Source organism: Microcebus murinus, chromosome 16 (assembly GCF_040939455.1).
Source record: "Microcebus murinus isolate Inina chromosome 16, M.murinus_Inina_mat1.0, whole genome shotgun sequence".
Classification (NCBI taxonomy): Eukaryota; Metazoa; Chordata; class Mammalia; order Primates; family Cheirogaleidae; genus Microcebus; species Microcebus murinus.
In genome coordinates, this window is record NC_134119.1 from 1,124,266 (window position 1) to 1,150,989 (window position 26,724).

Here is a 26,724-nt window from a genome sequence, read left to right on the forward strand (position 1 = left end):
GGGGAGGGGGAGAGGGGGAGGGGGAGAGGGGGAGAGGGGGAGGGGGACGGGGAGAGGGGGAGAGGGAGGGGGGAGAGGGGAGGGGGAGGGGTGGGGGTAGGGAGAGCTAGGGGCCTCTGGGGCGAGTGTGGGGTCCCAGGCCTCCTCGGGCCACCGCCCCAGCTGGCCTCTGGGGGCCCCCACCGCGGCCGGGTGCCCCTGTGAGCGGGGGCCGCAGGCGCTAGGACAGCGTCTCCCGAGTGGCGTTGCTGGAGAAGGTGTGGTTGCTGGACACGCTGTTGGCCTTCCTGGGGAACGCCGGCCGCCGGCGCCTGCGCGGCCCCAGCGGACAGAGGCAGGCCAGCGTGGACAGGAAGATGTGTCGGAAGTTGGCAGAGACGAGGTTGTACAGGATGGGGTTGACGGTGGAGCTGACGTAGAAGAGGGCGTTGGTCAGCATGTAGAAGTAGTGGTAGAAGTCGTAGAGGAACCTGGGCGGGCGGGGGGGGGGAGAGGCGCTTAGACCCCACCAGGCCCGGCGGGACTCGCGGGGACCCCAGGCAGGGTCCCCAGAGTGACGGCCGAGGCCGAGGGTGGCCGGCCGTGGTGGCCCGGCCACTAATTAAAAGCTACGTGAGAAGTTTTTTGTTTTTTGTTTTTTTGAGACAGAGTCTCACTCTGTTGCCTGGGCTAGAGTGCCGTGGCGTCAGCCTAGCTCACAGCAACCTCACACTCCTGGGCTCAAGCGATCCTCCTGTCTCAGCCTCCCGAGTAGCTGAGACTACAGGCATGCACCACCATGCCCGGATAATTTTTTCTATATATTTTTAGTTGGCCAATTAATTTCTTTCTATTTTTAGTAGAAATGGGGTCTTGCTTTTGCTCAAGCTGGTCTCGAAACTCCTGACCTTGAGCAATCCTCCCGCCTAGGGCTCCCAGAGTGCTAGGATTGCAGGCGTGAGCCACCGTGCCCGGCCTACGTGGGAAGTTTCTACACGGATATTCCATGAAGAATTGCGGGGTCTGGTTTCATGATGAATTCCGGGGTCTGGCTTCTCCCAAGGAGTTAGAAGTCCTGGCTGCCCTCTTGTGGCACCAGCCTTCTGCTCCCGCCCTGCTCTGCCCGGGGCACCTCTCGCGGCAGCCACCTGACTGCCCTTAGGGTCCTGAGCATCCGGGGGTGGAGGGCTTGCTGGTCCCCCACCTAACAGAGCAGCCAGGGCTCCAGCCTCCCCAGCCTCTGGGACGGCCGTGGGCCCCAACCCCAGTCTGCTCCCCGCCAGCCATGGGTCTCGCTCTCCTGCCGGGTGGTTCTGTCCCCCATGGGGTAGCCCCGAGTTTCAGAAACCTTCTTTCGGGCTGTGCTCTGCTCCCTGTGCCTGCTCTGGCCACGGGTCACTGTGGGGAACCCGTCACCCGGATCTGGCAGCCTGGCAGGGTTTGTGCCGAACACCCGCTCTCCCTGCCGGGAGCCCAGATGGGTGCCCCCGTGACCAGCCCCCGAGTCGTCCCGTGAGATGGCCCCAGGAGGGACTCTGGGACCCTTGTCTGCCCCCCCCACTTCACCCCAACTTCACCCCAAGCATTGTCCCCTTTGCAGGCTTTGCCAAGTGTCCTTTTGCTGTAGGAGGTCAGGGCCCTGAGCGTGGCTCCAGGCTGAGTCCTGGGAGTCCAACCTGGGGAGGCCTTGGGCCCCGACAACTGCCACGGACTGAGCAGAGGCCCCCATTTCCTAGTGGAGCCCCCCCGTCTCTCTTCGGGCCTCAGGGAAGCTGCCTGGGGCACCGAGTCTCTCAGGACCGATTTTCCCGTCCTGCTCCGGCCTGTCCTGCAGAGCACATGCCCGCCCTGTCCCCCCACAGCCCCCCGTCAGGGCACACCCACTGCCCAACAGCCTCACAGATGCCTGAGGGGCCGCGGGGGACCCACCGAACCCAGGCCCTGCTCTGGCCTCAGCAGCAACCCGCCCCAGCCCCCCCCCCCCCGTTCTGGGCTCACCCCCCACCCCACCCCCAGCCTCCCCGCACTCACGGAGTCCACTGCTCGTCCGAAATGTAGCAGAACATGAGGCGCCGCACGTGGTAGGGCAGCCAGCAGACCACGAAGGCGATGACCACGGCACCTGCGGCACAGAGACTCAGGCTCAGAGACAGAGAGACACAGGCCTTGGGGAGACACGGGGAGAGGTCCCACGTTCCTGGATGGCAGGACTCAACATTGCTACGGCGTCGACACCACCCCAGGCCAGCCACAGACTCAATACAACCCCAATCAAGTCCCAGTGACGTCTTCTGCGGAAATAGAAAAATCCGCCCTAAAATTCACACGGAAGCTCAAAGGATGGTGGACAGCTAACACAGTCTTGTCAGAGAAGCGTGAGGGTGGAGGTCTCACGCGCCCTGACTGCACGCCCGCTGCGCGGTGACAGTGACGTGCCGCACAGAGACACACGTGCAGCCCAGCAGAGCGTGTGGCTGTGGCCTCGCGCGGGGGCCGAGGCCATTCTCTGGGGGAACCGTCTCTAACAAAGGCCGTTGGGAAAACTGGACACCACTCGCGAAAGCCTGACGTCGGGCTAACACCTCGCACAGACATTCACTCACGCTGGGCGAGAGACCTAAACCTGAGACTGACGCTGTGAAACTCCTAGAGGAAAACACGAAATAAAAGCGTCACGACGTTGAATTTGGCAATGATTTCTTGGCCATGACACCAAGAGCCCAGGTCCCCAAAGAAAAAAATAGATAAATTGAACTACGTAAAAATTTAAAACTTCTGTGTACCAAAGGACATTTTTTTTTTTTTGCGACAGATTCTTGTGCTGTCACTTGGGCTAGAGTGTAGTGGCATCATCCTAGCTCGCAGTGACCTCAAACTCCTGGCTGAAGCCTTCCGCCTCAACCTCCCCCAGTAGCTGGGGCTACAGGTGTGTGCCACCACGCCAGGCTAAGTTTTTTCTATTTTACTAGAGCCGGGGTCTTGCTCTTGCTCACGCTGGTTTCAAACTCCTGAGCTCAAGCAATCCTCCTGCCTCGGCCTCCCAGAGTGCTGGGATGACAGGCGTGAGCCACCACGCCCAGCCCAAAGGACATAATTAGCAGAGTGCGTCAACTCACAGAGAGGGAGAAAATATTTGCAAATCACCTATCTGACAAGGGGTTGGCACGCAGAGTACACAGAGAACTCCTAAAACCCAACAACATAACAACAAACAGCCCGATTCAAACACGGGCAAAGGACTTCATAGACGTTTCTCCAAAGAAGATATAAATAGCCCACAAGCGCAGGAAAAGATGTTCAACATCGTTAGTCACGGGAGGAATCAAAGCCCAGCGGGTCACCAGCTCCAGTCCACAAGGGTGGCCGCCGAGGCCAGGGCTGGCGAGGGCGTGGGGGGGCGGAGGAACCGAACCCCTGGTGCTGTCGGGGGGATGCACAGCGGTGGGGCTGCTGTGGAACACAGGGTGACACTTTCTTAGAAAATTAAACACAGAATTGCCACATGATCCAGCAATTCCCCCTCTGGGTGCGTGCGGGAAACAATCCAAAGCAGGTCTTGGAGACATCCGCTAGCCGCGTGCCTGGCAGCGACATTCAGGACCGTCAAGAGGGGGAAGCGAGGAGGGACAAGCGGATGAGCAAATGTGGGACAAACACACAGCGGGACGTCACTCAGCTCACAGGGAAGGAACCTCCGGCCCATGCCACGGCGTGCCTGAGCCCTGAGGACATTATAAGCGAACTAGGCCAGACACAGAAGGGCAAATGCCGGGCGGCCCCAGGCACAGGAGGTCTCTAGAGGAGACAGAGCCACAGAGACAGACGGCGGGAGCGGGGGCTGGGAGGGTGGGGAGCGGTGTCTAGTGGGGACGGCCTCGGGTGGGCAAGATGGGAACGCTCTGGAGACGGTGGTGGCAGGGGCTGCACACCACGCCAGTGTGCTTGGTGCCTCTGACCGGCACACTCACAAATGTTAGGGTCGCACACTTTATGCCATGTGTATTTTGCCAAAATTAAATAAACAAAAAACCTGAAAAGGACACTTGGGCAAGCTCCCTCCAAGCACGAGGTCCCAGCGCCCAGTGGTGTGGGGCTTGCCAGGGAGACCGTGGAGGGCAGCACAGCGGTTGGGACCCGGCTCTGGGCTCGGCCCTGTGGCAGGTCGCCGTGCACAGCTGGGCGGGGCCCTTCCGCTTGTTGGCCTCGGTTTCCCTGTCTGTGAGATGCAGGGTGGGACCCTCGGGGTCTTCTGGTTTGAGGCTCATGTGGTCTGAGAAGGAGACTGAAGTCTGGACCCCACTGAGCAAGGGGACCCCCAGGTTCTCTGGGGGCAGAGTGGGAGCCCCTGGAGGCCCAGCAGAGCCCCACGGCGGCTCCCTCCCCATCAGCCCAGGGGCTGCGGGTGGGTTAGTTCCTGACCGGTCAGGCCAGGCGGGGATGGGCGTTCGGACCTCTCGACAACACCACGGGACTCCCAAGCAAATGAAGTCCAGACAGACCGTTTGCAGAGTCTGGGCCGCGGCCCTACTACTCGGTCACTCGTCCTGTGTCTGAAATGCAGATTCCTCCATGTCCTGGTCTCATGGCAGCCCCAGGCTGAGGCAGGGACCAGGGGCCGGGAGCGGAGTGGACCAGCTGGCCCTTGCGGGCCCACAGTGGCGACCCCCGGCCCCAAATCACTGCTTCCTTGGGCGCACCACGGTCCAACGTGGCCAGTGCATGCGTTTGCTGCCTCAGTGGGGCCCCTGCTCCCCCAGAATGCAGGGCTGCCCTCACCTCTGTGGCCCCCACATCTGTGAGCAGATCCAGAGTTGGTGCTCAGTGAACCAGGTGGATATTTGAGTGCGTGAGTGAGTGCGTGAGTGAGAAGATGAATGCATGAATGGATGAATGGATGGATGAGGGAGGATTGGATGGAGAATGGAGGGATGGGGTGGAGGGAGGGGGATGGAAGGACAGGGGTGGAGGGAAGAAGCGAGGATGGAGGAGGGGGTAGAGGGAGGGGGATGGAGGGATGGAGGGAGGGAGGGAAGGATGGAGAGGGGAAGGATGGAAGGGGATGGAGGGAGCGGGAGGGGGGATGGAGGGAGGGAGGAATGGAGGGAGGGGGATGGAGGGATGGAGGGAAGGAGGGAGGGAGGGGAGGAATGGAAGGAGGGGGATGAAGGGAAGGAGGGGAAGAATGGAGGGAGGGGTATGGAGGGAAGGAGGGAGGATGGAGGGAGGGGGAAGGAGGGAGGGGGATGGGGAGATGGAGGGAGGGAGGAATGGAGGGAAGGAGGATGGAGGGAGGAGGATGGAGGGGGATGAAGGGAGCGAGGAATGGAGGGAAGGAGAGAGGGAGGGGAGGAATGGAAGGAGGGGGATGAAGGGAAGGAGGGGAGGGATGGAAGGAGAGGTATGGAGGGAAGGAGGGAGGATGGAGGGAGGGGGAAGGAGGGAGGGGGATGGAGGGAGGGGGATGGAGGGGATGAAGGGAGCGAGGAATGGAGGGAAGGAGAGAGGGAGGGGAGGAATGGAAGGCGGGGGATGAAGGGAAGGAGGGGAGGAATGGAAGGAGAGGTATGGAGGGAAGGAGGGAGGATGGAGGGAGGGGGAAGGAGGGAGGGGGATGGAGGGAGGGGGATGGAGGGGGATGAAGGGAGCGAGGAATGGAGGGAAGGAGAGAGGGAGGGGAGGAATGGAAGGGGGGGGATGAAGGGAAGGAGGGGAGGGATGGAAGGAGAGGTATGGAGGGAAGGAGGGAGGATGGAGGGAGGGGGAAGGAGGGAGGGGGATGGAGGGAGGGGGATGGAGGGGGATGAAGGGAGCGAGGAATGGAGGGAAGGAGAGAGGGAGGGGAGGAATAGAAGGAGGGGGATGAAGGGAAGGAGGGGAGGGATGGAAGGAGGGGTATGGAGGGAAGGAGGGAGAATGGAGGGAGGGGAAGGAGGGAGGAGGATGGAGGGAGGGGGATGGAGGGGGATGAAGGGAACGAGGAATGGAGGGAGGAGGATGGAGGGGGATGAAGGGAGCGAGGAATGGAGGGAAGGAGAGAGGGAGGGGAGGAATGGAAGGAGGGGGATGAAGGGAAGGAGGGGAGGAATGGAAGGAGGGGTATGGAGGGAAGGAGGATGGAGGGAGGGGGAAGGAGGGAGGATGGAGGGAGGGGTAAGGAGGGAGGGGATGGAGGGAGGGGGGAGGAGGATGGAGGGAGGGGGAAGGAGGGAGGGGGGATAGAGGGAGGGGGATGGAGGAAGGGGGGAGGGAGGGAAGGACACTCCTCCGCCTGTGGAGCCAGCACTCCTGGGTCTGGGCCCTGCCTGCACCATTTGCTGTCTTCAAATTCGCTCTGGTTTGGGGACTTGCAGCCTTTGCTGCCCCTGGCCCCCCGCCCACCCCGGGGGCCCGGAGGTTACGTACGTAAGACCCGGACACCGTGCCGCAGGGCCTGGACCCTGCCGGGCTCGATGGACATGCTGAAGGTGCCCTGCTGGTCCCCGACCGTGCACACCTGGCCCTGCTCGGCCGCCTGGCGGACCATGACGGTCAGCTTGTTGGCAATGATGGTGTTCAGGACAGAGATGACCACCATGGGGAGCAGGAAGGACATGAAGGTGTTGACCTGCAGAGAGGAGGGGGCGTCAGACATGGCCGCAGGAGACATCGCCCGCCCGCCCGCCTGCCCCTGGGCGTCTGCCGCCCTGGCTGGGGCTTGGGGCCTGGACTGCGGGGCCCCAGGTCGGCACAAGCTCAGAAGGGCGTGTCCTATCCAGGCTGCCCCGATCAGGCCGTCCCTGGCCGCCCATCTCCAAGCCCGGCTTGCAGCTGTCCCCACCCAGCTTGGAGAGGTTTGCAGCCTCCCTGCCACCTGGGTGAGCCCTGCGTTGGGGTCTCGCCTGGAACAGCAGGGAACAGACTCTGGGGTGTCCCGGCTGTGGCAAAGGGCAAAGCTCTGCGTTCTCAGGTGTGGACATGCCGTGTCCATGACAGCCGCCCCTGAGAGTGGCTGTTTCACCCGGGCCGTCCCCAGGGCCTCCCGGCCTGTACGCAGACAGTACACGTGGACCCTCCTCCTGCCCACCCTTGCCTCTCAGAGCATTGGAAGGTGTGTGGCCCCTTTGTTAGCACCTGGGGCCCTGCCTCTGATTCCGATTAGGACCTGCAAGGCTGGGCCATCGTGTCTGCCCCGCCTCCGGGGAAACTGAGTCTGAGAGAGGCTGCAGGTCTGGCCCAAAGATGCCGGCTCAGAAGTGGCTGGACCTGGATCTGAACCTGGCCTGTCTGAGCCCAGGCCCGGCTCCCGTGGGGATGCCAGGCTGCGGCTTTGTCTCCGCAGGTGCCCAGCAGGTGGCGGGGACAGGGACAGCACACATCAGAGGACACAGTGGGAGCCAGTGGGGCTGCAGGTGCCCCCGGTGCAGAGGTGCCCCCCATCCCTGTGAGCCTCAGACCCCATGAGGATCTGGGTCATGTCAGGAAACGGTCCCTGTCCCGGGCTCTGCCACTGCCTAGGGTGCCCCGAGCAGAGCCTGTGTCCTGCAGCCGGCACCTGTCACCACAGCCCTGCCGAGGACAGTCAGCCAAACCCTGCCAAGGGGGCAGTCGCCAGACACGGGCAACCACCAAGAGGTGCCGGAAGTTGCTGGAACTCCAGCTGGCCCACTCCCTGGGCCTGTTCTGGGCACTGGCCGAGGTCCCTCTGGAGACCCCGCCCCTCCCACAGCAGCTCCAGGCTCCGCTCAGGCCTGGGAGGCCTCCTGGGAGAGGCGGCCTGAGTTTGCTCCAATTCCGAGTGAACAAAGTTCTGCAGACAGACTGAGGGGCCCTGCCCTCGCCAGCTTGCAGCCCCACACTCTTGCTACCTGCGCTGCTGGCCCCAGGTGGGTGGCAGGTCCGTCCTTCCCTCCCTGAGGGGGGTCCGGAGCCTGGCGCCCATCCCACCCCCTGGTTTTCTGTTGCTTTTCCATGTGAAGCCCTCCCCCCGAAGGACGGCAGGGGCTGCCGAGGTCCGAGGGGCAGGTGAGAAGGCACCGTGCCCTCCAGGGTTGCTGGGGGCACCGGGTGGCACAGTCCAGTCTCAGGAGACAAACCAATTCCCCGTGAGTCACTGCAGCCCGGCTATGATTTAAACATAACGAGTGTATCCAACACAGACTGTAAATGTCAAAACATTTGAAATACCTCACTGAGCCCGGGCAGCAAAAATAGCTACCTCTGGGGGCTGGTGGCAGCCGGAGGCTGGCGGGGCGTAGGGTCTGGCCCCGGTGGCTGTCCCCGCTGGAGCAGTCCGGGCCCTTGGTCCTGGGGTTCCCGGACAGAGTGGGAGCAGGCTCCTGCCCTGCAGGGCCCCCTGACCAGAGGCCATTGCTGGGCCACGAGATCGTGGGGCAGGGGTGCGGGGCCAACGCTGCCTTGCAGAGGGAGGGCCGCCTTCCCTGGGCTCCCCGCACCTGTCTGTCCTGGAGACCAAGGCAGATCAGGAAGTGGGATACAGGGGTGCACACTCGACTCTTGGGGTGTGGCTTCTCCAGCCCAGGCTCCCTGCACCTCTCTCCTGTGCTGCACCCCCACTTCCCCACGACGAGCAAAGGGGAAGGCATGCGGTAGGCGTGTGCACGCGGTAGGCATGTGCGCACTCGCCGGGAAAGGGGCCGTGTCCCACGGGAGGTGGGAGCAGGCTCGGCCGTGGGGAAGGACGGGCCCCTCCCTGGACAGGACTCGCTCACATCCTGTACGTTCCTGTACGTCCAGTCCCTGCAGAGCACACAGCTAATTGCACGGACACACTGACTCTACAACTTAAATGGAAAAAATAATCTAAGAATAGCCAGGAAGGTTCTGGACAGGAGGCGTGACGGGCCACGAGACGGCCGACCCAGCCTCTGGAACGCGCTGGCGGGCGCTTTGCTGAGAACAGTCTGGCCGGACGGACGGACAGACAGAGCGGGTGCCTGGTCAGACGGAACCCCAACTGCGACGGGACGGCATGTGGGTCAGCGGGAGGCAGGCCGTCTCGGAGCAGCTTTGGACGGCGGGGGGCTGGACGGGAAGCTGGACCTGTGTGGCCGGCGTGGCACCGATGCCCTTGAGTGGCAGGGCCCCCTGCCCTGGGGCCGGCCGGGTACTTGGCAGCCCGGGGCTTGGGCCCCCGTGGCCGGGTCTGTGACTTGGGTTGGTGGGGCCTCCCGGAGCAGAGGGCCTGGAGGCAGACAGCGATGTCAGGACATGGCAGCCCCTACGGGCACCTGTGTCCCTGCAGTGTCTCCTGCCACCTGCGCCGCCCTGGCTGCCAGACCTCCCCTCTTGGCCCCAACTCCGGGGGGCTCCAGAATGAGCTGGAAATCGCTGGCTGACAGGCAGGGCCTCCGGGAAGCAGCCTGGGGCTGGCGTGGGGCCCTAGAGCCGGCTTGCCCCACGGCTGGCAGGCAGTGGCCTGGGGCAGCTCCACGGTGGCCCCTGCCTCAGCGCTATTTCTAAAACAGGGGCCCTGAGGGTGCCCGCCCTGGTGCCCAGAGCACCATGGCATTCAATGCACGCAGGGCTAGTGTTTTGGGGGTGGACTAAGAGGGTGAGTTGGGTGGGGGTGGGGCTCCAGCCTGGAAGCTGGGAGAGGCCACTCCAGGGCCACGGCTGGCGGGGTGGCCCGAGGGGGCGCTCAGGTGGCCTGGCCTCTGCCCTCGGGCATTTGAAACTTCGCGTGGGCGGCGGAGGTGGAGTGGAGTGTTGGGAGACACAAAAGTGAACAGAGGTGTGTTCAGGGGCAGCCGCAGTGGGGCGCAGCCTGCACACAGCTGGGGTGCACCTGGCTGGGGGGGTCACCCTGACACAGCTGCAGACAGTGGCCTGGGCCCCTCCACCCCGGCAGGGTGCTCTCAGCCCTGTTCAGGCTTCCTCTGAGGAATACGGCTTGTTTGTGCGGGGCCTTTTTCTCTCTAATTAATCCCATTGTGTTCAGAGAAAGGCAGAGCCGTGGACCCACACACGCTTCGAGGCTCAGCAAGCCGCCCGCGGTGCGTGGGAAGGTACAAAACACTGCTCGGGATGTTTGCAAGCCCAGGGGCCTCGTGAGACAGCTACTGAGGGGGAGGCAGGGAAGGGGCCTCCTGCCCTAACCCTCCCCACGTGCAACTGCTGGGCCGGCCTGGTCGGCAGGGACTGCCGCCCCAACAGCAGAGGAGCCGCCCCCCGGGCCCAGGCCAGGGCGACCCCTCTGACCTCCTGGCTGACTCCAGGCAGAGAAGGCCTAGACCCAGCTGGACACCGGAGCACACTCCGGGGCTCTCTTGACCCCGTCCGGCATGATGTCATTAACTCCGGAAACGCCACGAGGCAAGGTCCCAGCGTGGCCTTGTCTGAAATAGCAAAACTTCTGGGACAACTCAGGTGCCCCCACTCAGGCAGGTCGGCGAGTCACACCTGCTCCACGCGGCTGTGGAGATGCTCCAACGGCCACCCGACACGGTGCTAGGGAGGAGCCGCAGACCCACTCGGGCGGGGGCGGCTAGAGGTCATCCCCGCCAGGCCCCTGGGGGTTAGAGCCCCACAAAGGAGCTACCTGCACAAAAATAAAATTGAAATGAGCAGATGCTTTTGGTTTGCCTCTCTGTGGATGTGTCCTGTGACGGGTACCACCAAGGCCACCTCCCTGTCCTGGACCTGGGAAGAACTGTGGGCAAACTGTGCTGTCCCTCAGTCCCGTCTCTGCACCTGGGCACCCCTCCTCCCCCGGCACCTAAGAGCAGCTTGCACGTCCTCCCCACGGCTCTAGACGCTGCCGGGATCTGGAAACCAGAGCTGTGGGACTCTGCCCAGCTGGGACGCACGACCCACCGTGGACGAGAGCCTGGACACGGGACACAACTCGAGTGGCATGTCCCTCTGTGGTCAGCAGTGAGCTCCGGCCCCTGCACCTGTTCTCAGAACCGCCCGCGTTTCTGGGCCGTCGTGTGGAGCAGCAGGGGGAGGACGGGGCACTGGAGTCCGCAGGGGCCACAGAGTCATCCTGGTGACTGCGAAACCACGACAGGGAGGGGACGAGAGGGACAATGCAGTGTCCAGCAAGTCCTTGGCTGCCACAAAGCAGTCACGTCACCACCAGACAGCTCTACTATGCAGATTTGGGCCCTATATAAAAATCAACATTTCGAATCACTCTCACTGACGCTTTCTCGCTGACATGGCGCCCTTAGCAACCGCTCCGGGTCCCTCACGGGAGCTCAGCACCTTGCCCACACCTCAGTGACGCCCACATCCAGTCTGTGACAAGAAACTGCCATTATCCTCACGTTACGGGAGAAACCCGGACCGAGCCACGAGTCCCTGGGTCTCACCCACAGCCCACGCCTTGGGCCTTACACATGGAGGACAGAAGTGTGGACCAGCAGCTGCTGGGCACGGACCACAAGCCCAGGGGCCCTGGTCCTCGCTGGCGGAGCTTGGCAGTGACTCACCCTGCTTCGCAGAGGGGACGCTTTCTGTGGGTCACCGCCAAGCTTTGCGAGCATGTTGTCCAAAGCCCACAGTCCCGGTGAGCTCTGGGGACTGAGCCTCCCCTGCAGCCTCTGTCCACGCTCCATCTCGTGCCTTTCTTTAGTCCCTTCTCCTCCACCTGGTCCCTGCAGGGAAAATTCTGGTTTGGAATTTCTGTGGTGTTGGAGTTAAGAGAATGCTTGAGCCGCAGGGAGTTCAGCACCACGGACAGCGCCGGTCGCCACTGGAGGGGGTTCCCTGACTGGCAGGGGTGTGGGCTGGGTAGGTGGCTGGTATGGGGACTCCCAATCCAGCTGGGGTCAGGGGCCCTTCCAGGAACACTCCAGCCCGAGTCCGGACCCTCCTCTGAGGTGGGTTAGAGGTGAGCCACATGTAACCTTGGCGGGAGGTGCTGCCCTCTCCTGGGCTGTGTAGCCAGCAGCCCTCCCTGCCTCCTGAGTGCTGGAGCTGTAGAGGCCGCTCTCTGGGCGAGAACTTGGCAGAGCAGAAGCCCCCAGAAGCCACATCCTGTCTGGGCCCGGCTGTGCTGCAGGACTGGCACCAGCCCGGCTGCTGGGAGACCACGAGGTCAGCCCAGAGGTCCCCAATCGGATTAGGAAAATGGACTTCCCGACATGCCCGCCTTCCCCCACCTGCTCTGGCGAGCAGCCCCCAGGACGGGTGCTCCCCTTGCTGCGCACAGCAGGGCGGGGGCAGGGCCTGGGCTTGGCCCCGATCCCCTGAGACTGTGGGTGGGCTCCCCGTTAACCGCTCTGAGGCCAGCATGTGGGGCGGCCAGTGCTTTGGGTCGTTTGGGCACCTTTCACAAGTGACCTGCAGCCTATGCAGGTGGCAGCTGGCCCTCAGGGGCTGTGGCTAAGTGTCCGTTTGCCGTGCTTTCAAATACTCGTGGCCTGAACGCCCACCGGAATGTTCAAATCAGTGGGTGTCGGCTAAGTGGCAACAAACGAGGCTTTAAAACCCTCGGCGAGGGTGGGTGGCACAGACAGCAAGCAGGTGGGTCCTGGCCTGGGTCTCGGCCCCTCCTGTGCCCCAGTGAATCTGAGCAGGAGGAGGCTTGGTGGCCGCTTCCCTTTCACGTCTTGGACATGGAGAACAGCCCACGGGGGGCTGCCCTGGGCTTGAGCTTTTCCTTGCAGAAAACGGTCCTGCCCAGCGGCTCCCGGTTTGAGTGCCGGCTGCTGCTCACCCAACTGAGACATGAGCCAATTTAATCAGGTTTGCTAAGCCTTTTGTTTGCATTTTTCTAAGACGTAGGGCACTAATTTGACTCTGAAGGATTAGAAGTGGGGCCAACTCACTTAGCACAGACCGCTTTGGAACCTCAGCCTGCGCCTTGATGGAAGCCAAGCCGTCCACACAAGCTCCTGCCCCCAGCTGGAGAAACCCTGGCCGAGAGGACGCTGTGGTGGGTTTCCGGGCTGTGCCAAGCCCTCCGCTGTGACCAGGGAGGCGAGGCTGCAGGCTGGGGCCAGGCGGTGCTGTTGGGGAGCCCCTGCCCCCAGCAACACTTGGCTTTGTGCTCACAATGTGCATTTAGGAAAGCACTGGCTGCGCCCGCCATGGCGCCGGGAACGGTGTGCAGGGCGCCCCCCACCTGTTCTCCGGTTCTCGCTGGCAGCCCCGCAATTTCCAGTGTGTTTCCTTGCCGCGTAATTGTGTGGGCAGTTCGGCAAACATCCTGTCCCTGCCAGTGTCTAATTGCCCTCCCTGGCAGAGCGGGTCACCGTGCTTCGCCGTGGACATCTGGTTCCACTCAGCGTCTCGGTGCCGCTCAACAGCATTACGCTCTGCACTCTTCACGTGAATCTGATTACGGCAACACAGAGCTGCGTGCCCCCCCATGGGAGAGGCTTCGGGGGTGGCCGGCATGGGGGCAGAAGGCCGGGGGAGGACTCATGTCCCCAGAGTCCCCGGCGTGGGAGGGGCTCGCTCTGACTCAGCCGCTCTGGGCTGGCACCTCCTGCCGCACTGGCTGCCCTGGCTGGGAAGGGGCCTGTGACACGTGACAACCAGGGAGGCCTCCTGCCAGCCCGGGACCGTGGGCCTCCGCGATGGCCGTGAGGAAGAGCAAGCCCTCCTTGAGGACCACCCAGCCACGCGGGGCCCTTGTGGGACCGAGAGCCGCTTGGCCCCTCTGCTTCGTGACGGCTCAGCGGGAGAGGCCCTGCCGTGGGTGGCGAGAGCCCCCCGTTTTCTCTGTCTTTAGACGCCGGGGGGTGGGGGGGGGTGAAGATCGAGGCAGGCCGGGATTTCGGTTTTGCCAGGTGACCCGGCTGTGTCCCCCTCACGTGGGACCTGCTTGCTCCCTGTGATGGGCCTGCCTGTCCTGAGATCTCGGCTGAGCCCCTGAGCCTGGCCCCGGCCAGAGGCCGCCCAAGGCCGGAGCTGCCCTCAGGGCCAGCATGAGCCTGTCGAGTCCCTGGCCCCCACCGCCCCGTGGGCAGGAGGGTGGCTGCGCAGGGACTGCCCACCCAACCAGGCGAGGCCGAGGCGCGGGGCCCCCTCAGGAGGCATTGACATTCTCTCTGGAGCAAAGATGTGTGGCTCTCGGCTACCACCAGTGATTTCCCCTCGGTGCCGCTAGCGGCTCATCAGCCCGACCCTCCTCCTGCCGGAGCTCCCTGGCAGCGGAGGCAATTTCGGGGCTTTCTGGCAGCCACTACGCTCACGGCTGGGAGACAGACCCCGACTGCAGACCTGAGCAGTAGTTCCCCATCTGGTCGTGGAATGTTCCAGAACTCTGGCTGCATAGGCCTTGTCTGTCCCCATCCCTGGGTCCACTCAGCCCACTCTGCACCCTCCAGGGCCCTCCAAGTGCAGCCCGTGCCCCAGGCCCCCTGTGCCCGACCCTCGCAAGCAGCTGTTGGGCACCCCCCACGTGCCAGGTGCCCTCCCGAGATGGGGTCAGCGGGGGGTGGGGGCAGAGGGACAGGCCGTGAGGGGAAGGCTGTGACAGGACCCGGGGAGCACCAGGCCCAGCCTGGGGACAGGTGCTCACTGGATGGGGGAGCAGAAACTCCAGTGCTGAAGGCCGTGGCTGGGAGACAGCGCAGGGCACGTGCAAGCAGGTCACCAGGGCCGGGACCCGTGGGGGGAGGCGAGGCGGGAAGCAGCTGCAGCCACATCTGCATCTGGGCTGCTCCGCAGGCGGGCAGAGCCGGGAGGGGCCAGGGAGGGCCAGGACGCCGTCTGCACTGGGTGCACTTGAGTAGGGGTGAAGTGGGAGCTGGGGGGTGTAGGCGTGGGGTGAGGGTGGGCAGAGAAGGCAGCTCTCCGCAGGGCGGGTCCCTCTCTGGGCCTCCCCCGGAGCCTTGCTGTGGGGCTGGGTCCCCGGAGGGCCCTGGCGCCAGCTGCCCCCGTGCCCAACACCCGGCCCCGCGAGAGGCCCACGGGGCTCACACAAAGCCAAGAAGCCTGACCGTGAGCAGAGGTGCGGCCGTGGCCCTCAACCCCGGCAGAGGGAGCCCCATGGACACTCACCCCAGCGTCCTCCCTCCGGACACACGTCCTGGGACAGGGCTGGCAGGTGTTTTCTATAAAGGGCCAGAGAGCGAGTGATGCTGCTTTTCCCGCCAGGCGGACTCTGTCCCTGCTGCTCAGCTTGGCCGCTGTGGCCAAAACTCCGCTGGCGTGGTGAGCAGGCAGGCTGCGCGCCAATAAAGCTTTATTTATAAAGACGAGGGCTGGATTTGGCCACGGCCGCAGTTTGCCGTCCCCTGTCCTGGAAGCCTGTGCTCACGACCACGGGACACACTTGGGCACGCAGATCACAGCACCATCTGCCCGGGAGACACTGTCACCAGCCTGAGCAACCCCGGGCAAGGCGTGTGCACACAGACTGCACCTGCTCCCCCTGCTACGGAGCAGGAAGGGAGGAGCGGGGGGCCTGTCGGCAAGGGTGACAGTGTCCTCGCCCCCCACCCCCTGCTGGGGGCAGCGACTCCCGATTCCAGGGCAGGCCGTGGGCCCCGGAGGGTGGTACACTTGGCTCACGGAGACCCCTGGCCACTCCCGGGGAAGCCGTCTCCCAGGCTAAGGAAGCCTTTCTTTCTCCCTTTTTCCCTGGATGGTCCACAGCATGGTTTAAAACAGCCCCACGAGTGGGGGGCACTTGGCCGAAGCACAGGCAGGTTGCTCTCATGTTTCATCTGCCCCTTCGGCCTGAGCCCGGCCAGCCTCACGTGGCTCCCCCCACAGCCACTGGGGGTGGCGGTCCTGGAGCTGCACTCGCGGGGGGTGATCCCTGGGGTTGAATGATCTTCCCTGCACACGTCTTCACTGCTGAGGTTCTCACGGGGTCCTCCTCCCACCTTTCATCTGACGATTTGAGTCTGTCCCTGTGGAAAGGTCCTACGGAGACCCTCCTGTCCCGCACCCCCGCCTTCCTGGAGGCACCGGCGGCCGAATTCCCGCTGGAGCTGTCAGTCACCGGCCGAGCATGCTTGTCGGGCAGGGGCCAGGTGTCCGAGAAGTGGCATCTGAAGACAACAGCACAGGTGTCCCCGGGCCTCCCTTGGCCGAGCCTGGACACCTGAGGACGGGCCCTCGATGCCTCTGCTGCCCTGCAGGTCGGCGCCACGCACCGTGGACATGCAGGGCACCCTCGGCCCCGCACACCGCGGACGAGCTGTTGTGCTCCGGTGGCGTGGGCAGAGCTTGTGGCTGGGACGTGCGGGCAGGAGGCCGGGATCGGTCGGTGCCACGAGGCCACTGCTGCTTCTGGCCAGTCTGTCACCACCCTCGCCAACGGTTGGGCCAGGTGAGACCAGGTCTCCCGGACCACGGAGGCTAAGGGGGGGGTGTCCACAGCAGAGCCGGGGCCTGGGGACAGGGCGTGCTCATGGCTCATAGCTGTCAGGGGCCCCCGTGGCCCAGGACAGATCCGATTGGCATGGCCATTTCCCTGTGAGACCCATGCGTGGTTCAGGCTGAGTCCCTGGACCAGATGCTCCGTGGTCCCCACGTGCCGGTAAGCGGCACTCGGCTCGCCCCGGCACGGCAATGCCGTGTCCTCACGGTCACCGGAGGCTGTGTTGTCATCAGCACCTCGGCCCTGGGTGTCATCTCAGGCGGGGTGTCTCCCTACACAGCCTGGCCTGCGGGGCAGCTGGTCACGCCAGACCTGCCCATCAACACGACTGTCCTGTTTCCCTGCCAGCCCCTCGGCCAGGGCCAGGCGGTCCCAGAGAAAGCCAGGCAGTTTCTCCCGTGCCAGGCTGCCCTCCCTTCTCGGGGGGCCCCGGCCGCTCCCCGAAACAGAGGTGGAGTCAGTCGCCTGCCCCTTGGCTGGAGGCACCAACCCTGCCAGCCTCACGCTCGGGATGGGGCTGCCTGCGTGGGAGGAAGCCCTGCTTGGTCTCCGGGAGGGAGGGGCCAGGCCCCGTGAAGCCACCAGATGACCGAAGTCACAAGAGTGACCCTGACGATGCCAGCTGAGCTGCCCAATTTGCCATCCAAAGGATCATGAGCAAATAAATAATTACAGTTTTAAGTCAGTAAGTTCGGGGCTGTTTTGTTACGCGGCAGATGTGTGCGTTTCTGACTTATCACTGGTTCCATGTCCTCTCTGGGGACACCCTGCTCCAATGGCGCACAGCCCTGAGGGCTGACGAGGAGCCCGGGGTGTCCTCCCGTCTGCTCTGTGCAGGTGAAGTCAGAACGGGGCCCCGCAGAGCAGCCCGACCACAGCACCTGCGCCCACGGCAGCCCTGGTTCCAGGTGAGCTGACCCGGGCCCTGCGAGGAAGGGAGGAGTTTCGGGACACACTTCCCACCTGGCTCACACCTGGCTTTCGTAATCTCCAGGCTGGTCTCCCCGACGGACGGCAGTCAGCACGTCCAGAAGGCGACCGCCAGGCTCCGAGCAGTCCTTCTTGTAAGGACGAGGGTAGTTGGTACAGACCCTAAATCTGGGACTCAGACCAGACCCCCCCAGAGAAACCTGCACCAGTGACTGCTGGCCAGAGCCCTGCCCTCACCCTGCGGCCTCAGGGTTCCTCTGGACCCTTGCTGCGGCAGGGAGGGCACCACACCCCTGCCAGCGCCCCACACCCCTGCCAGCACCCCGAACCCCTGCCAGCACCCCGAACCCCTGCCAGCGCCCCGCACCCCTGCCAGCACCCCGCACCCCTGCCAGCGCCCCGAGCCCCTGCCAGCGCCCCGCAGCTCCGCCCGCCGGGCCTCCACCTGCACCCTCCCCACACGGAGGACTCAGTCCCTCATGGCGTGTTTGTCTCAAAGAGATAATTGTTCATTTGCGGGACTTGGAGTGTGTCCAGGCGGCAGCGCTAGGGCTTTTGTACCTTGCGCAGGCGGAGGCCGCAATGGGACGTTGATTGCTCCGTCCCCACTAGGCCCGTCGAGGAGCCGTGGCCCCACCTCCTCTGCCAGCCCGTGATGGTGATCATGGCCATGTGCGTAGCTGTGAATGGGGCGGCTGGGGCCAGCCGATTTCCACGTCCCCTGCCCCTCAGCTGAGGACCCCGCAGGCCAGGGTCCCCTGGGTGCCAGGCAGGGGAGCTGGTGGCTGCTCAGAGCCGGAGGGCCTGGCTCCCCTGGCGCACACACCACCCTCGGGTGAGGCCCCTTTGTTCTCACTGGTGCTGCCCATCCCCCAGGGCTGGTGTCCCTCCCTGCTTCTCCCTCCGTCCCTCCCTCCTGTCCCTGTCTCTGCCTCCGTCTTTGTCTCTGTCTCTCCCTCCCTCCTCCCGCTAGAAGCGACCCCCACGGCCCCCAGCCTCGCGGGGGACGCAGCCTGGAGTGAGTCCAGTCAGTCACAGCCGACTCTCTGGAACTTCTCTTTCTGAGAGGGAAAGCTGGAAGGGACTGTGGGATTCCCAGCCGGGGACCTGCCAGCAAATGCTCCCAACTGTCCCCAGAAATGCCCATCAGTGCCCATAAAGGAGAACAGCTCGTGGTGTCAGCTGACTGCTTCGGGCGGGATCCAGGCCCCTCTGCCCTGATTCGGGGCCATCTCAGCCTCCCCAGACTTAGGGGAGCCCCCAGGGCAGGGCCTGTGGGAGGAGACACTTCTCTGCTGGGGGTGACCGAGATGCACTCTGCCTGACACGTCTTCTCCCCAAAGACACCCTCAGGCGGCAAGTGACATTCAGATCACTGGGAATTTGCAAGTCCAATGCCGGCATGAATATTCAGGGCGCTGGCTGCTTGGATACCACTGGGCTGGGTGGCCACGCCTCTGTGCATGACGTGGAAGTCCCGCCGTGTGGTGGCTTCCCACGTTGGAAGAACGTTCCAAGGCTTGAAGGCTGCCAACTGCCAGAGACCCCTCTCACCCGGTGTCAGCAACGTCCTCGGCCGGGGCCACCCGCTGTGCTCACCCTGACCCCAAAAGCGCTGGGGAGATGTCAGCCAGAGAATGGCCCCGCCTGGCCTGGGTGGGGGTGGAGACGAGGCCGAAGGGGCCTCCTGTTAGGTTTGGACTCACTTTTCTCAAACCTAAATGGCTTTGGGGAGTCAAGGGCTCCCCTGGCTATGGCCATGGCCAGGGCTGTAGGTGTGGGCTGGCCTGGGACGCCCCCAGCAATGAGCCGTGCCCGGTTCCCCAGGCGCGGACAGGACAGGAGGGCAGACGGCAGCCACATGCCAGGGGTGTCAAAGGAGGGGTCTGGAGCGGATGCCGTGGCAGTGCCGGGGATGCGGAGGGACATCTGATTTCTGTGACGGCCGTGTGACTGCCAGCCCAGGGGACCCACGGACCCGTTCCTGCCCTGCCACGGCCGTCCCCAGCCTACTGGGCGCAGACGCGTGTGTGACTTCAGCGCAGAGGCCCAGCTGCCGGGCGTCAGGGACGTCCCACTCGAACCACAGCAGGGCGGGGCAGCCCCAGAGACGTCCTGCTTCAACCGCTCAGCTGCTGAGAGAGAAGCCTGGAAATCTCCTACGTGGACCTGCGTCCAGAGACAGCGACACGGCAGCCGTGTCGCGCCAGGTGGGGCTGTCATTACTCTGCAGAGGCCACCTCGTCCGATACTCACAACAGTGCCGACGGGGAAACTGAGGCGGGAGGGCGTCACCCAGCTAGCAACCACCTTCAGGCCGTCCGTGCCCGGCCTCCGGGACCTGGTTCTGGCAGCCGGTGGCTGGTTGCCCTACGCCCTCCTCCCAGACTCAGGCAGGGCTGCTGTGGATGGAAGTGCAGGACGCAGGGGGACCCAGGGCACGTGCTGGGGTTGGTGGGGGACCGGGAGCTGCCCAGCTGGGACGCTCGCTGCTGCTGCTCTGCCGGACTCACCTTACCTCCTTTCATTGCCGAGAGGCGCAGTTGCGGGTGGAGCAGCAGGAGGGGCGGCCCCGGCTACCGCCAGGCACAACTGCCAGGTGGGGCCCCCCAGCCAGGGGCTTCCTCTGGGGCACCCAGGCGAGGAGCCAATGCTGACAGTTTGCCCGGTTCCCCACCCCAACCCGGCGGCGGGGGATGAACACGTACCCCAGCCCGCCAAGCTCGTGAGGCCTCTGCAGCCACCAGGACGGACAGTGTCACACGCTGGCTGGGGGGCTCCAGTCGTGGGAGCAAGAAGAGTGAGCAGTGATGGACCCAGCCGCAGCCGTGGGGACACCAGGCTGACAACGCAGTGTGTCTCTGGACACGGGTGGGACAGGGAGGTGGAGAGGACCTGGGCTGAGGGGCAGACGGACGCTGCCCAGCCGGGCTGGAGGCTGGAGGAAGCCGTCGGCATCCCTGTGCCTCAGTGGGAAGGTGGGGACATTGCTTCTGCTTCGTAGAGTCACCACGGGACGTGCCGAGGCTAGGCATGGAAGGCGACGCCCGCTGGGCCTCCCTGCGCCCTCGTCCCCCGAGGGAAGGCCACAAGATGCCCAGTGCTGGGTCTTGTCTTGTCTGGGCCTGGGGGCCGTTCCAGGCAATTGAGTTAGGGGCTGCACCTGGGGGCTGTGAGGTCACGCCCGGCCCCTCTTCTTCCTTCCTTGCATTTATTGACGGGGCCCACCCCTCTCCACCGGGGACCAGGGAGCCCCGACCCACGCCGGGGGAGCCGGGAGCCAGGCGGGCAGCACCGGCCGTGAGCTCTCGTGGCCGGGAGAGCTGGCCTGGCCACTTTGTCTCTGCCCTCGTGGTGCAGTGGGGGGTGACTGCCGGCCCCAAGAAATGGGTCCACAGGACCTGGGGCTGTGACCCCGTTAGGGAAAAGTGTCTGCAGGTGTCACGAAGGGTTTTGAGATGAGACCACGCTGGACAGGGTGGGCCTAAACCTAACGGCAAAAGTGCTTAGAAGACACAGGAGAAGCCGCGTGGAGACAGAGGCTGGAGTGTTGCAGCCTCAAGCCAGGGGTCCTGGAGCCACCAGGGGCTGTGAGGGACAAGTAAGGACCCTCCCCAGAGTCCCCGGGACACCTGGCTGCAGACCCCGGCCTCAGGAGCGGTGAGAGGAGAGGCTGCACTTATGAACGCCCGCGGTGGCACTTCACGGGGACAGGCCCCGAGACCAGTGACTCGAGCGCCCGCGAGACCCTCAGAGGTTTCTGTGGCCCCACGACAGGCAGAAGCACAAAAGGTGTCTGGGGTTAGAGCTTCTGAGAGGTGGATATCCGCCCCGGGGCTTTAACTGGGAGCGTTCTGAGCGTCGCCTGGCTGATCCGACACAAATGTAGGTATTTTTAATACATTAGACAGGCTCCTTTTAAACAAGCTGTCAGGGGAAATAACTGCAGGAAGTTTAGCGGGTGTTAACCTTGTCTAAGTGCCCTGCAATTACCGGCTGCTCGTCTGCACTAGTGTGACGGGGTGGGGGCCTCGGAGACCCCTCCTGCTCCAGAGACGTGTCCTCCGGCTCGGGGCTCGCTTCCCGGCCCCATCACTGCCCTAGTGTCCGAGCGCTGCCTGGCCCTTGTCCCGGACCTTCCCGGCCCCTGAGGGCACAGAGCTCCCCGCCCACTGTCCTGGGGGGATCCAATCAGGACTGTGTTCCCTGAGCCCCGGGGCTAGGGCCCAGGTGCCCCATCTGCCCCTCCTCCCAAAGTGGGGTCCAGCCCCAGGTGGTGGCTCAGGTCCCCAAAGAGGACAGTGCCCCTCTGCCACATGGGCCTTAGAGCCGGGAAGACTCCAGGCCCCGACCCCGCGCCAGGCCTGTGGGCACCGCAGCACCTTTCAGGCGGGCCCTGCCCACGCCCCTCCCATGTGCAGGCTGCAGATCTTGCTCATGGCCAACCTGCCGTCACGGGAGGACCACCTGGAGAGCACCCAGCGAGCCAGTGTGGGCACCTGGAGCCACATCCAGAGATACCCCACTGAGTCTCCCCAGCTTGGTTCTGCCTCCCCCAGCCCGGCAGGGCAGCGGGACAGCGAAGGGCAGTGCTGGGGCTCCCCACCCGGAGGACAGGCCAGAGAGGGGAGCCTCAGGCCGTCTGGGAGGGCCCTTGGGCCCGGAAGACCCCTGCCCACGCCTGCAGCTTCCGTCCTTTCAGGATCTGGGCCGGGGTGAGCCCCGGTCTGGCCATCCTGGGGGCAGCCCCTGGAGGATCGGTCAGGCCCAGGTGCGACGGCTTCTCCCTCATCTCCAGGCAATGAATCGCAGCCCGGACAGCCGCTTCCTACTGTGCACTTCCTGCCGGGCGCGCGGCCGAGGCTACGGGGTTGCAAACCGGCCGGGGGAGCCGCCCGCTGGACGGCCGATGCTCGGCCCCCCTGACACAACCCAGACCCGCGCTCCGGGCCGACACCCGGGAGCTGGGGGTGTGCGGTCCTGCCAGACAACCGGGGAACGATCCTGGACAGCGGCGCCCCGCAGCTGTGAGCGGTTGGAACTGGGCGACTCCCAAGCAGGACTCTTGCCCAAACAGCTCCAGCACTCTCTGAACTCGGAGAGGCCGGGAGTGTGGTTTTATTTTAAACAGAGGAACTGTTTTTGAGTCTTAAGAGCACAAAACTCTCTGAAGAATGCTCTTAACCTTTAAATATGTCAAAGGAGAATTACTGAAATTTACAATAAACCTACCTTTTAACAGACAAGGGCCAAAAATGTTTAAGTCCAAACAAGGTTGCTCTTTTTCATAAGCCTCAGGCTGAGATTTACTCAAAGCCTTGGGCTTCACGTTTCTAGGATAACTGTGTTTCTTTGTTATGTACTCTTTTGCAACATTGTTTTAATAATTCCTTTGAGCTAACATATTTTATCATAAGCCGCCTCAGATTTTGTTGAAAGTAGCCGGTGTTTAAAGCCTACAGACGACTGTTCCTGGGGTCCTGGACTAGCTCTCCTGCCGTGAACAGCTATAAAGCTGCACGCACGTGTCCGGCAATTGTGTTCAGACCACAGCCTCAGACTGTGGCCCTGCCCTGCGGGGACACTCACAGGCGGGCTCGTAGTCACCCATGTCCCTCCCTGGGGGGCATTTTCTGGATGGAGACATGGGGGCCGAGGTCTGGGCATAGCTAGCTGCCCTAGCAGGAGGCAGAGGTCAGACTGTGGCTGGGAAGTGGCTTCAACCTGCACGGCAGCCCCTAGAGAGGGGCCCGCAGGTCGGGGGTCCTCAGAAGGGGGGCCCTCAGAGGCCTGGGGGTGCTTTCCTGGGGCTGGGGCTGGCCAGCTGAGCCCACAGACCAAGATGTTGGGAGCTTCTTGGAGGCAGCTGGCGATTGGAGCAGAGATGGTCACACAACAGTGTGCATGTGCTTAATGCCACTGAACTGTACACTTAAAATGGTCAAAGTGGTAAATGTCATGTGAAGTACATTTTACCACAATAAGAAAAAAAATCACTGTCATTCACCATATTAACTGAGTAATGAAGAAAAACCGCATGATCATACTAATAGACACAGAAAAGTCATTGCACAAAATGCAACATCCATTCATGATTAAAAAAGAAAAACTCTTAGGAAACTAGGAATAGAAGGAACCTTCCCAACTTGATAAAGAGCTTCTACTAAAAACTCTAACTAAAAACTTCATACTCGGTTATAAAGACTCAAGACTTTCTCCCTAAGGTCCAAAGCAAGGCAAGGACTGACGCCTGTCCTGGTCATCACTGTGGCCAAGCCGCAGCCGGAGCAACGGAGCAAGGACAGGAAACAAACGAGGGAGGCGGAAAGGACGAGCTTTGTGTCCACAGACGACACGACTGACTACTGGAAATCCCAAGGAACCCACAAAAGCCTTCCACAATTAACAAGTGTGTTTATCACCGTTGCAAGATACAAGATCGATATACAAAAACTAATTATATTTGTATATGCTAGCCATAAAAACATGAGAAACAGAAAATTTCCAAAAAAAAAGTTCCATGTGGAACAGCATCCAAGACATGAGCACTTCGGTATAAATCTAGTAAAATACGAGTAGGATCTGCCTGCTGAGAACTATCACCGATAAAATAAATCGGAGAAATCCTAAACAAATGGACAGATGTCCTGCGTTCATGGATTGGAAGGCTGATGTCAAGAAGCCAAGTCTCCCCTGACGGTTAACACAATCCCAATCAAAATCCCAGCAGGGATTTTGTAGATACTGACAAGCCAGTTCCAAAATCCATGCAGAAAGTAGAGGAGCTAGAGTAGCCAGGACAAGTTGGAAGGGATGGGCACAGCTGCAAGACTCATGCTGCCTGCAAGTCTTACTGTGGCACTGTGGTAATCGCAGTAATCGCGACGCCGTGGACTGCAGACCCAGACGTTGGTCACGGGGACAGTTGGGAGCCGGGATATAGACCCCACAGACAGGGTCGGCTGACTCGACTCAACTGAGGCACAAAGAACCTTCAATGGAGAAGAGATCATCTTTCCATAAGAGGCGCCGGAACATTTGGATTAACCATGTGCAAAACGAAATATGCACGTATATCTCACGCCTTGCAGAAAAGCTAGCTGGAAATGGCTCACAACCATCAATTAAAACAATCACATTTCTAGAAGATAACACAGAGGAAGATCTTTGTGGCTTTGGATTAGGCATGGAGCTCTTAGACACAAAAGCACAACGAATAAATATTTCTGATGTGTCAGACTTCATCGAAATAGCGATCTTTTGCTCTGTGACATTCGATGTTAGGAGTACAAAAATATGAGCCACAGATGGGGACAAAAAATCTGCAAATCACACACAGGACTAAGGACCTGTACGCAGAACACACTTGGAGACGCTCAAGACTCAACCATAAGGAAACAACCACCCAGTTTTAAAAATGAGCAACTGGAACAGACACTTTGCCAAAGAGGAGATACAGATGTCAAATAAGCACAGGAAAAGAGGCTTAATATTGTGAGTCACTGGGGAAATGCAAATTGAAACCGCAAGATACCACTGCAAGCCAATTCCAGCGGGTAAATGAAAACAAACCAAAACCAGAGCGTGCCGACACCAGTGCTAGCCAGGACGCAGAGTGACAAATTCACTGCCGGGGACATTCCGAGTGGACGCTCCAAGGGAAACAGGGCCTTCCGTGCGGCCCGGCCACCCGACTCCCGAGTGCTTACTCCCGAGACGTGGCAACGCGCATTCACACGGAATCCCGCGTGTGAGCATTTGTAGCTGCTCTCCTCATAATCGCCCAAACCCGGAACACCCCCACTGTCCCTAAGGGGCGAACGCAGAATCGAGACGTGGGGGCTCCACACCACGGACTCCTCCTCCCAACAAGAGCCCCCAGCTGCGGGCGCAGGCGCGTGAATGAGCCTCGATTGCCGCGTGTGTCCTGGAGGGGTCTGATCCGGGGACTGCATCCCGGACGGCCACGCGTGTGACACCGGAGGGAGGGGCTGCGGTGAAGGAGAACCGATCGGCGATTGGCGGTGGCCGGGGGCTGGGGCGGGGGTGGCGGGGTGGCAGAGCAGCGCCGGGGGTGGGGACTGGGCCGTGTCCCTCCCATGGGGCTTACACAATTGCGCATCAGTCAAAGCTCACAGATGCAAACAAGCAAAACAGTGGTGACTGTTACTGCTTGTAAATTGAAAGATAAAACTAAAACAAAGAAAAATGTGTATCTATAGTAAGTGCCTGTGAAAGTAAAATTTTAAGGCTCACCCCACCACCAGCTGACTGAATGGACCCCCTCGTGGCCCAAGGAATACCCTAAAATTAAATTGTCTGCCAGGAGGAGGAAGGTCAGACATGCCTTATGCCCCCCTCCCTTCTTGGGGACTTCCTTGGTAACCCATTAACAGGCCTAAGGGTATGCAAGACACACCATGTCAATCCATGTCTGGTGTCTCATCTCTGAGAACAGCCCCTTATGTTAAGACATTCCAAGCCTTTAGACAAAGCTTCATGTCTTTAACCAATTACAAGCCAAAAAATCTTTAAACCCACCTATAACTTGTAAGCACCCCCCCTTTCAAGATGTCCCACCTTTTTGGGCCAAACCAATGTATGCCTCCCACGTATTGATTGATGGCTTTTTACCTGTAACCCCTGTCTCTCTGAAATGTATAGAAACCCAACTGTAACCCAGCCACAGCCAGTCCACTTGCCCAAGGCCTCTTGGCAGTGGCTCCGGGTCATGGCCCTCAAATTTGGCTCAGAATAAATCTCTTTAAAATTATTTTGCAGAGTTTGGCTTTTTTCCGTTGAGAACGTCCAACCACTTTTTTTTGCTGCCTTCCCCGCCCCCACCCGGTCTAGGCCACCTTGGTCACTCGCCTGGGGTGTGGCAGCAGCTTCCTCACGATCGCCCGGCCCCAGGTGCCAACAAGGCAGGCGGAACAGTCCCTCGCGGCACCAGGGACGCCACGCCGCTGCTCGGGTTCTCTAGACCAGAAGGTGCAGCCTGGTCTACGTCTCCACCCGCGCGGCGCCGCGCTCACCCCCTCCTTCACGCCCGGCACCTGCCTGGCGTCCTCCTGACACCTGCCCAGGTGCCCTGCGGTCTCCCAGGGACCTTCCCAGCCTGCACCCACCCTCCCCACTGCACTCGTCCCTGTCTCCTGCTCACGCACCGTCCTGTTTATTTCGCTTAGTTCCTTCCTGTCTTCCCTGGAGGGCGGTGGGCTCCAGGGTGGGGCAGAGACTTTGGCCAGTTCCGCTCACCGATGTCCCCACCGTGCCTGGCTCGCAGCAAGTGCTCGGTGAGCGAACGAGGAGTGGAGGAAGGAAGCAGGCCGGTGGGGAGGAAGGAAAGGATGTCGCCCCACACACCCAGAGGAGAAGCCCCCAACACGGGCGCTGGAGAGGCCGGGCTCAGGCGCGGCCTCCAGGCTGCAAGTGTTTCTCAGAGGAGGCGGGCAGACGCCGACCAGGGCCCGTGGCTCCCAGACCTAATCGGCGCGGGCACGAGGCTGGGGCTCCCTGCAGGACCCTGC

At 62.2% G+C, this 26,724-nt stretch overlaps 1 protein-coding gene across 1 annotated transcript in view; it reads right to left on the minus strand.

Annotated features, from left to right (window-relative positions):
- Nucleotides 1–220: 220 nt before the first annotated feature.
- NTSR1 (neurotensin receptor 1) overlaps nucleotides 221–26,724 on the minus strand; it is a 33,047-nt gene continuing 6,543 nt past the window's right edge. The window contains exons 2-4 of the mRNA XM_012772918.2: nucleotides 6,382–6,583; nucleotides 2,011–2,101; nucleotides 221–470 (exon numbers count right to left, since the gene is read on the minus strand). Coding sequence (XP_012628372.1) covers nucleotides 221–470; nucleotides 2,011–2,101; nucleotides 6,382–6,583 — 543 coding nt within the window. The remainder of the gene's footprint in view (nucleotides 471–2,010; nucleotides 2,102–6,381; nucleotides 6,584–26,724) is intronic.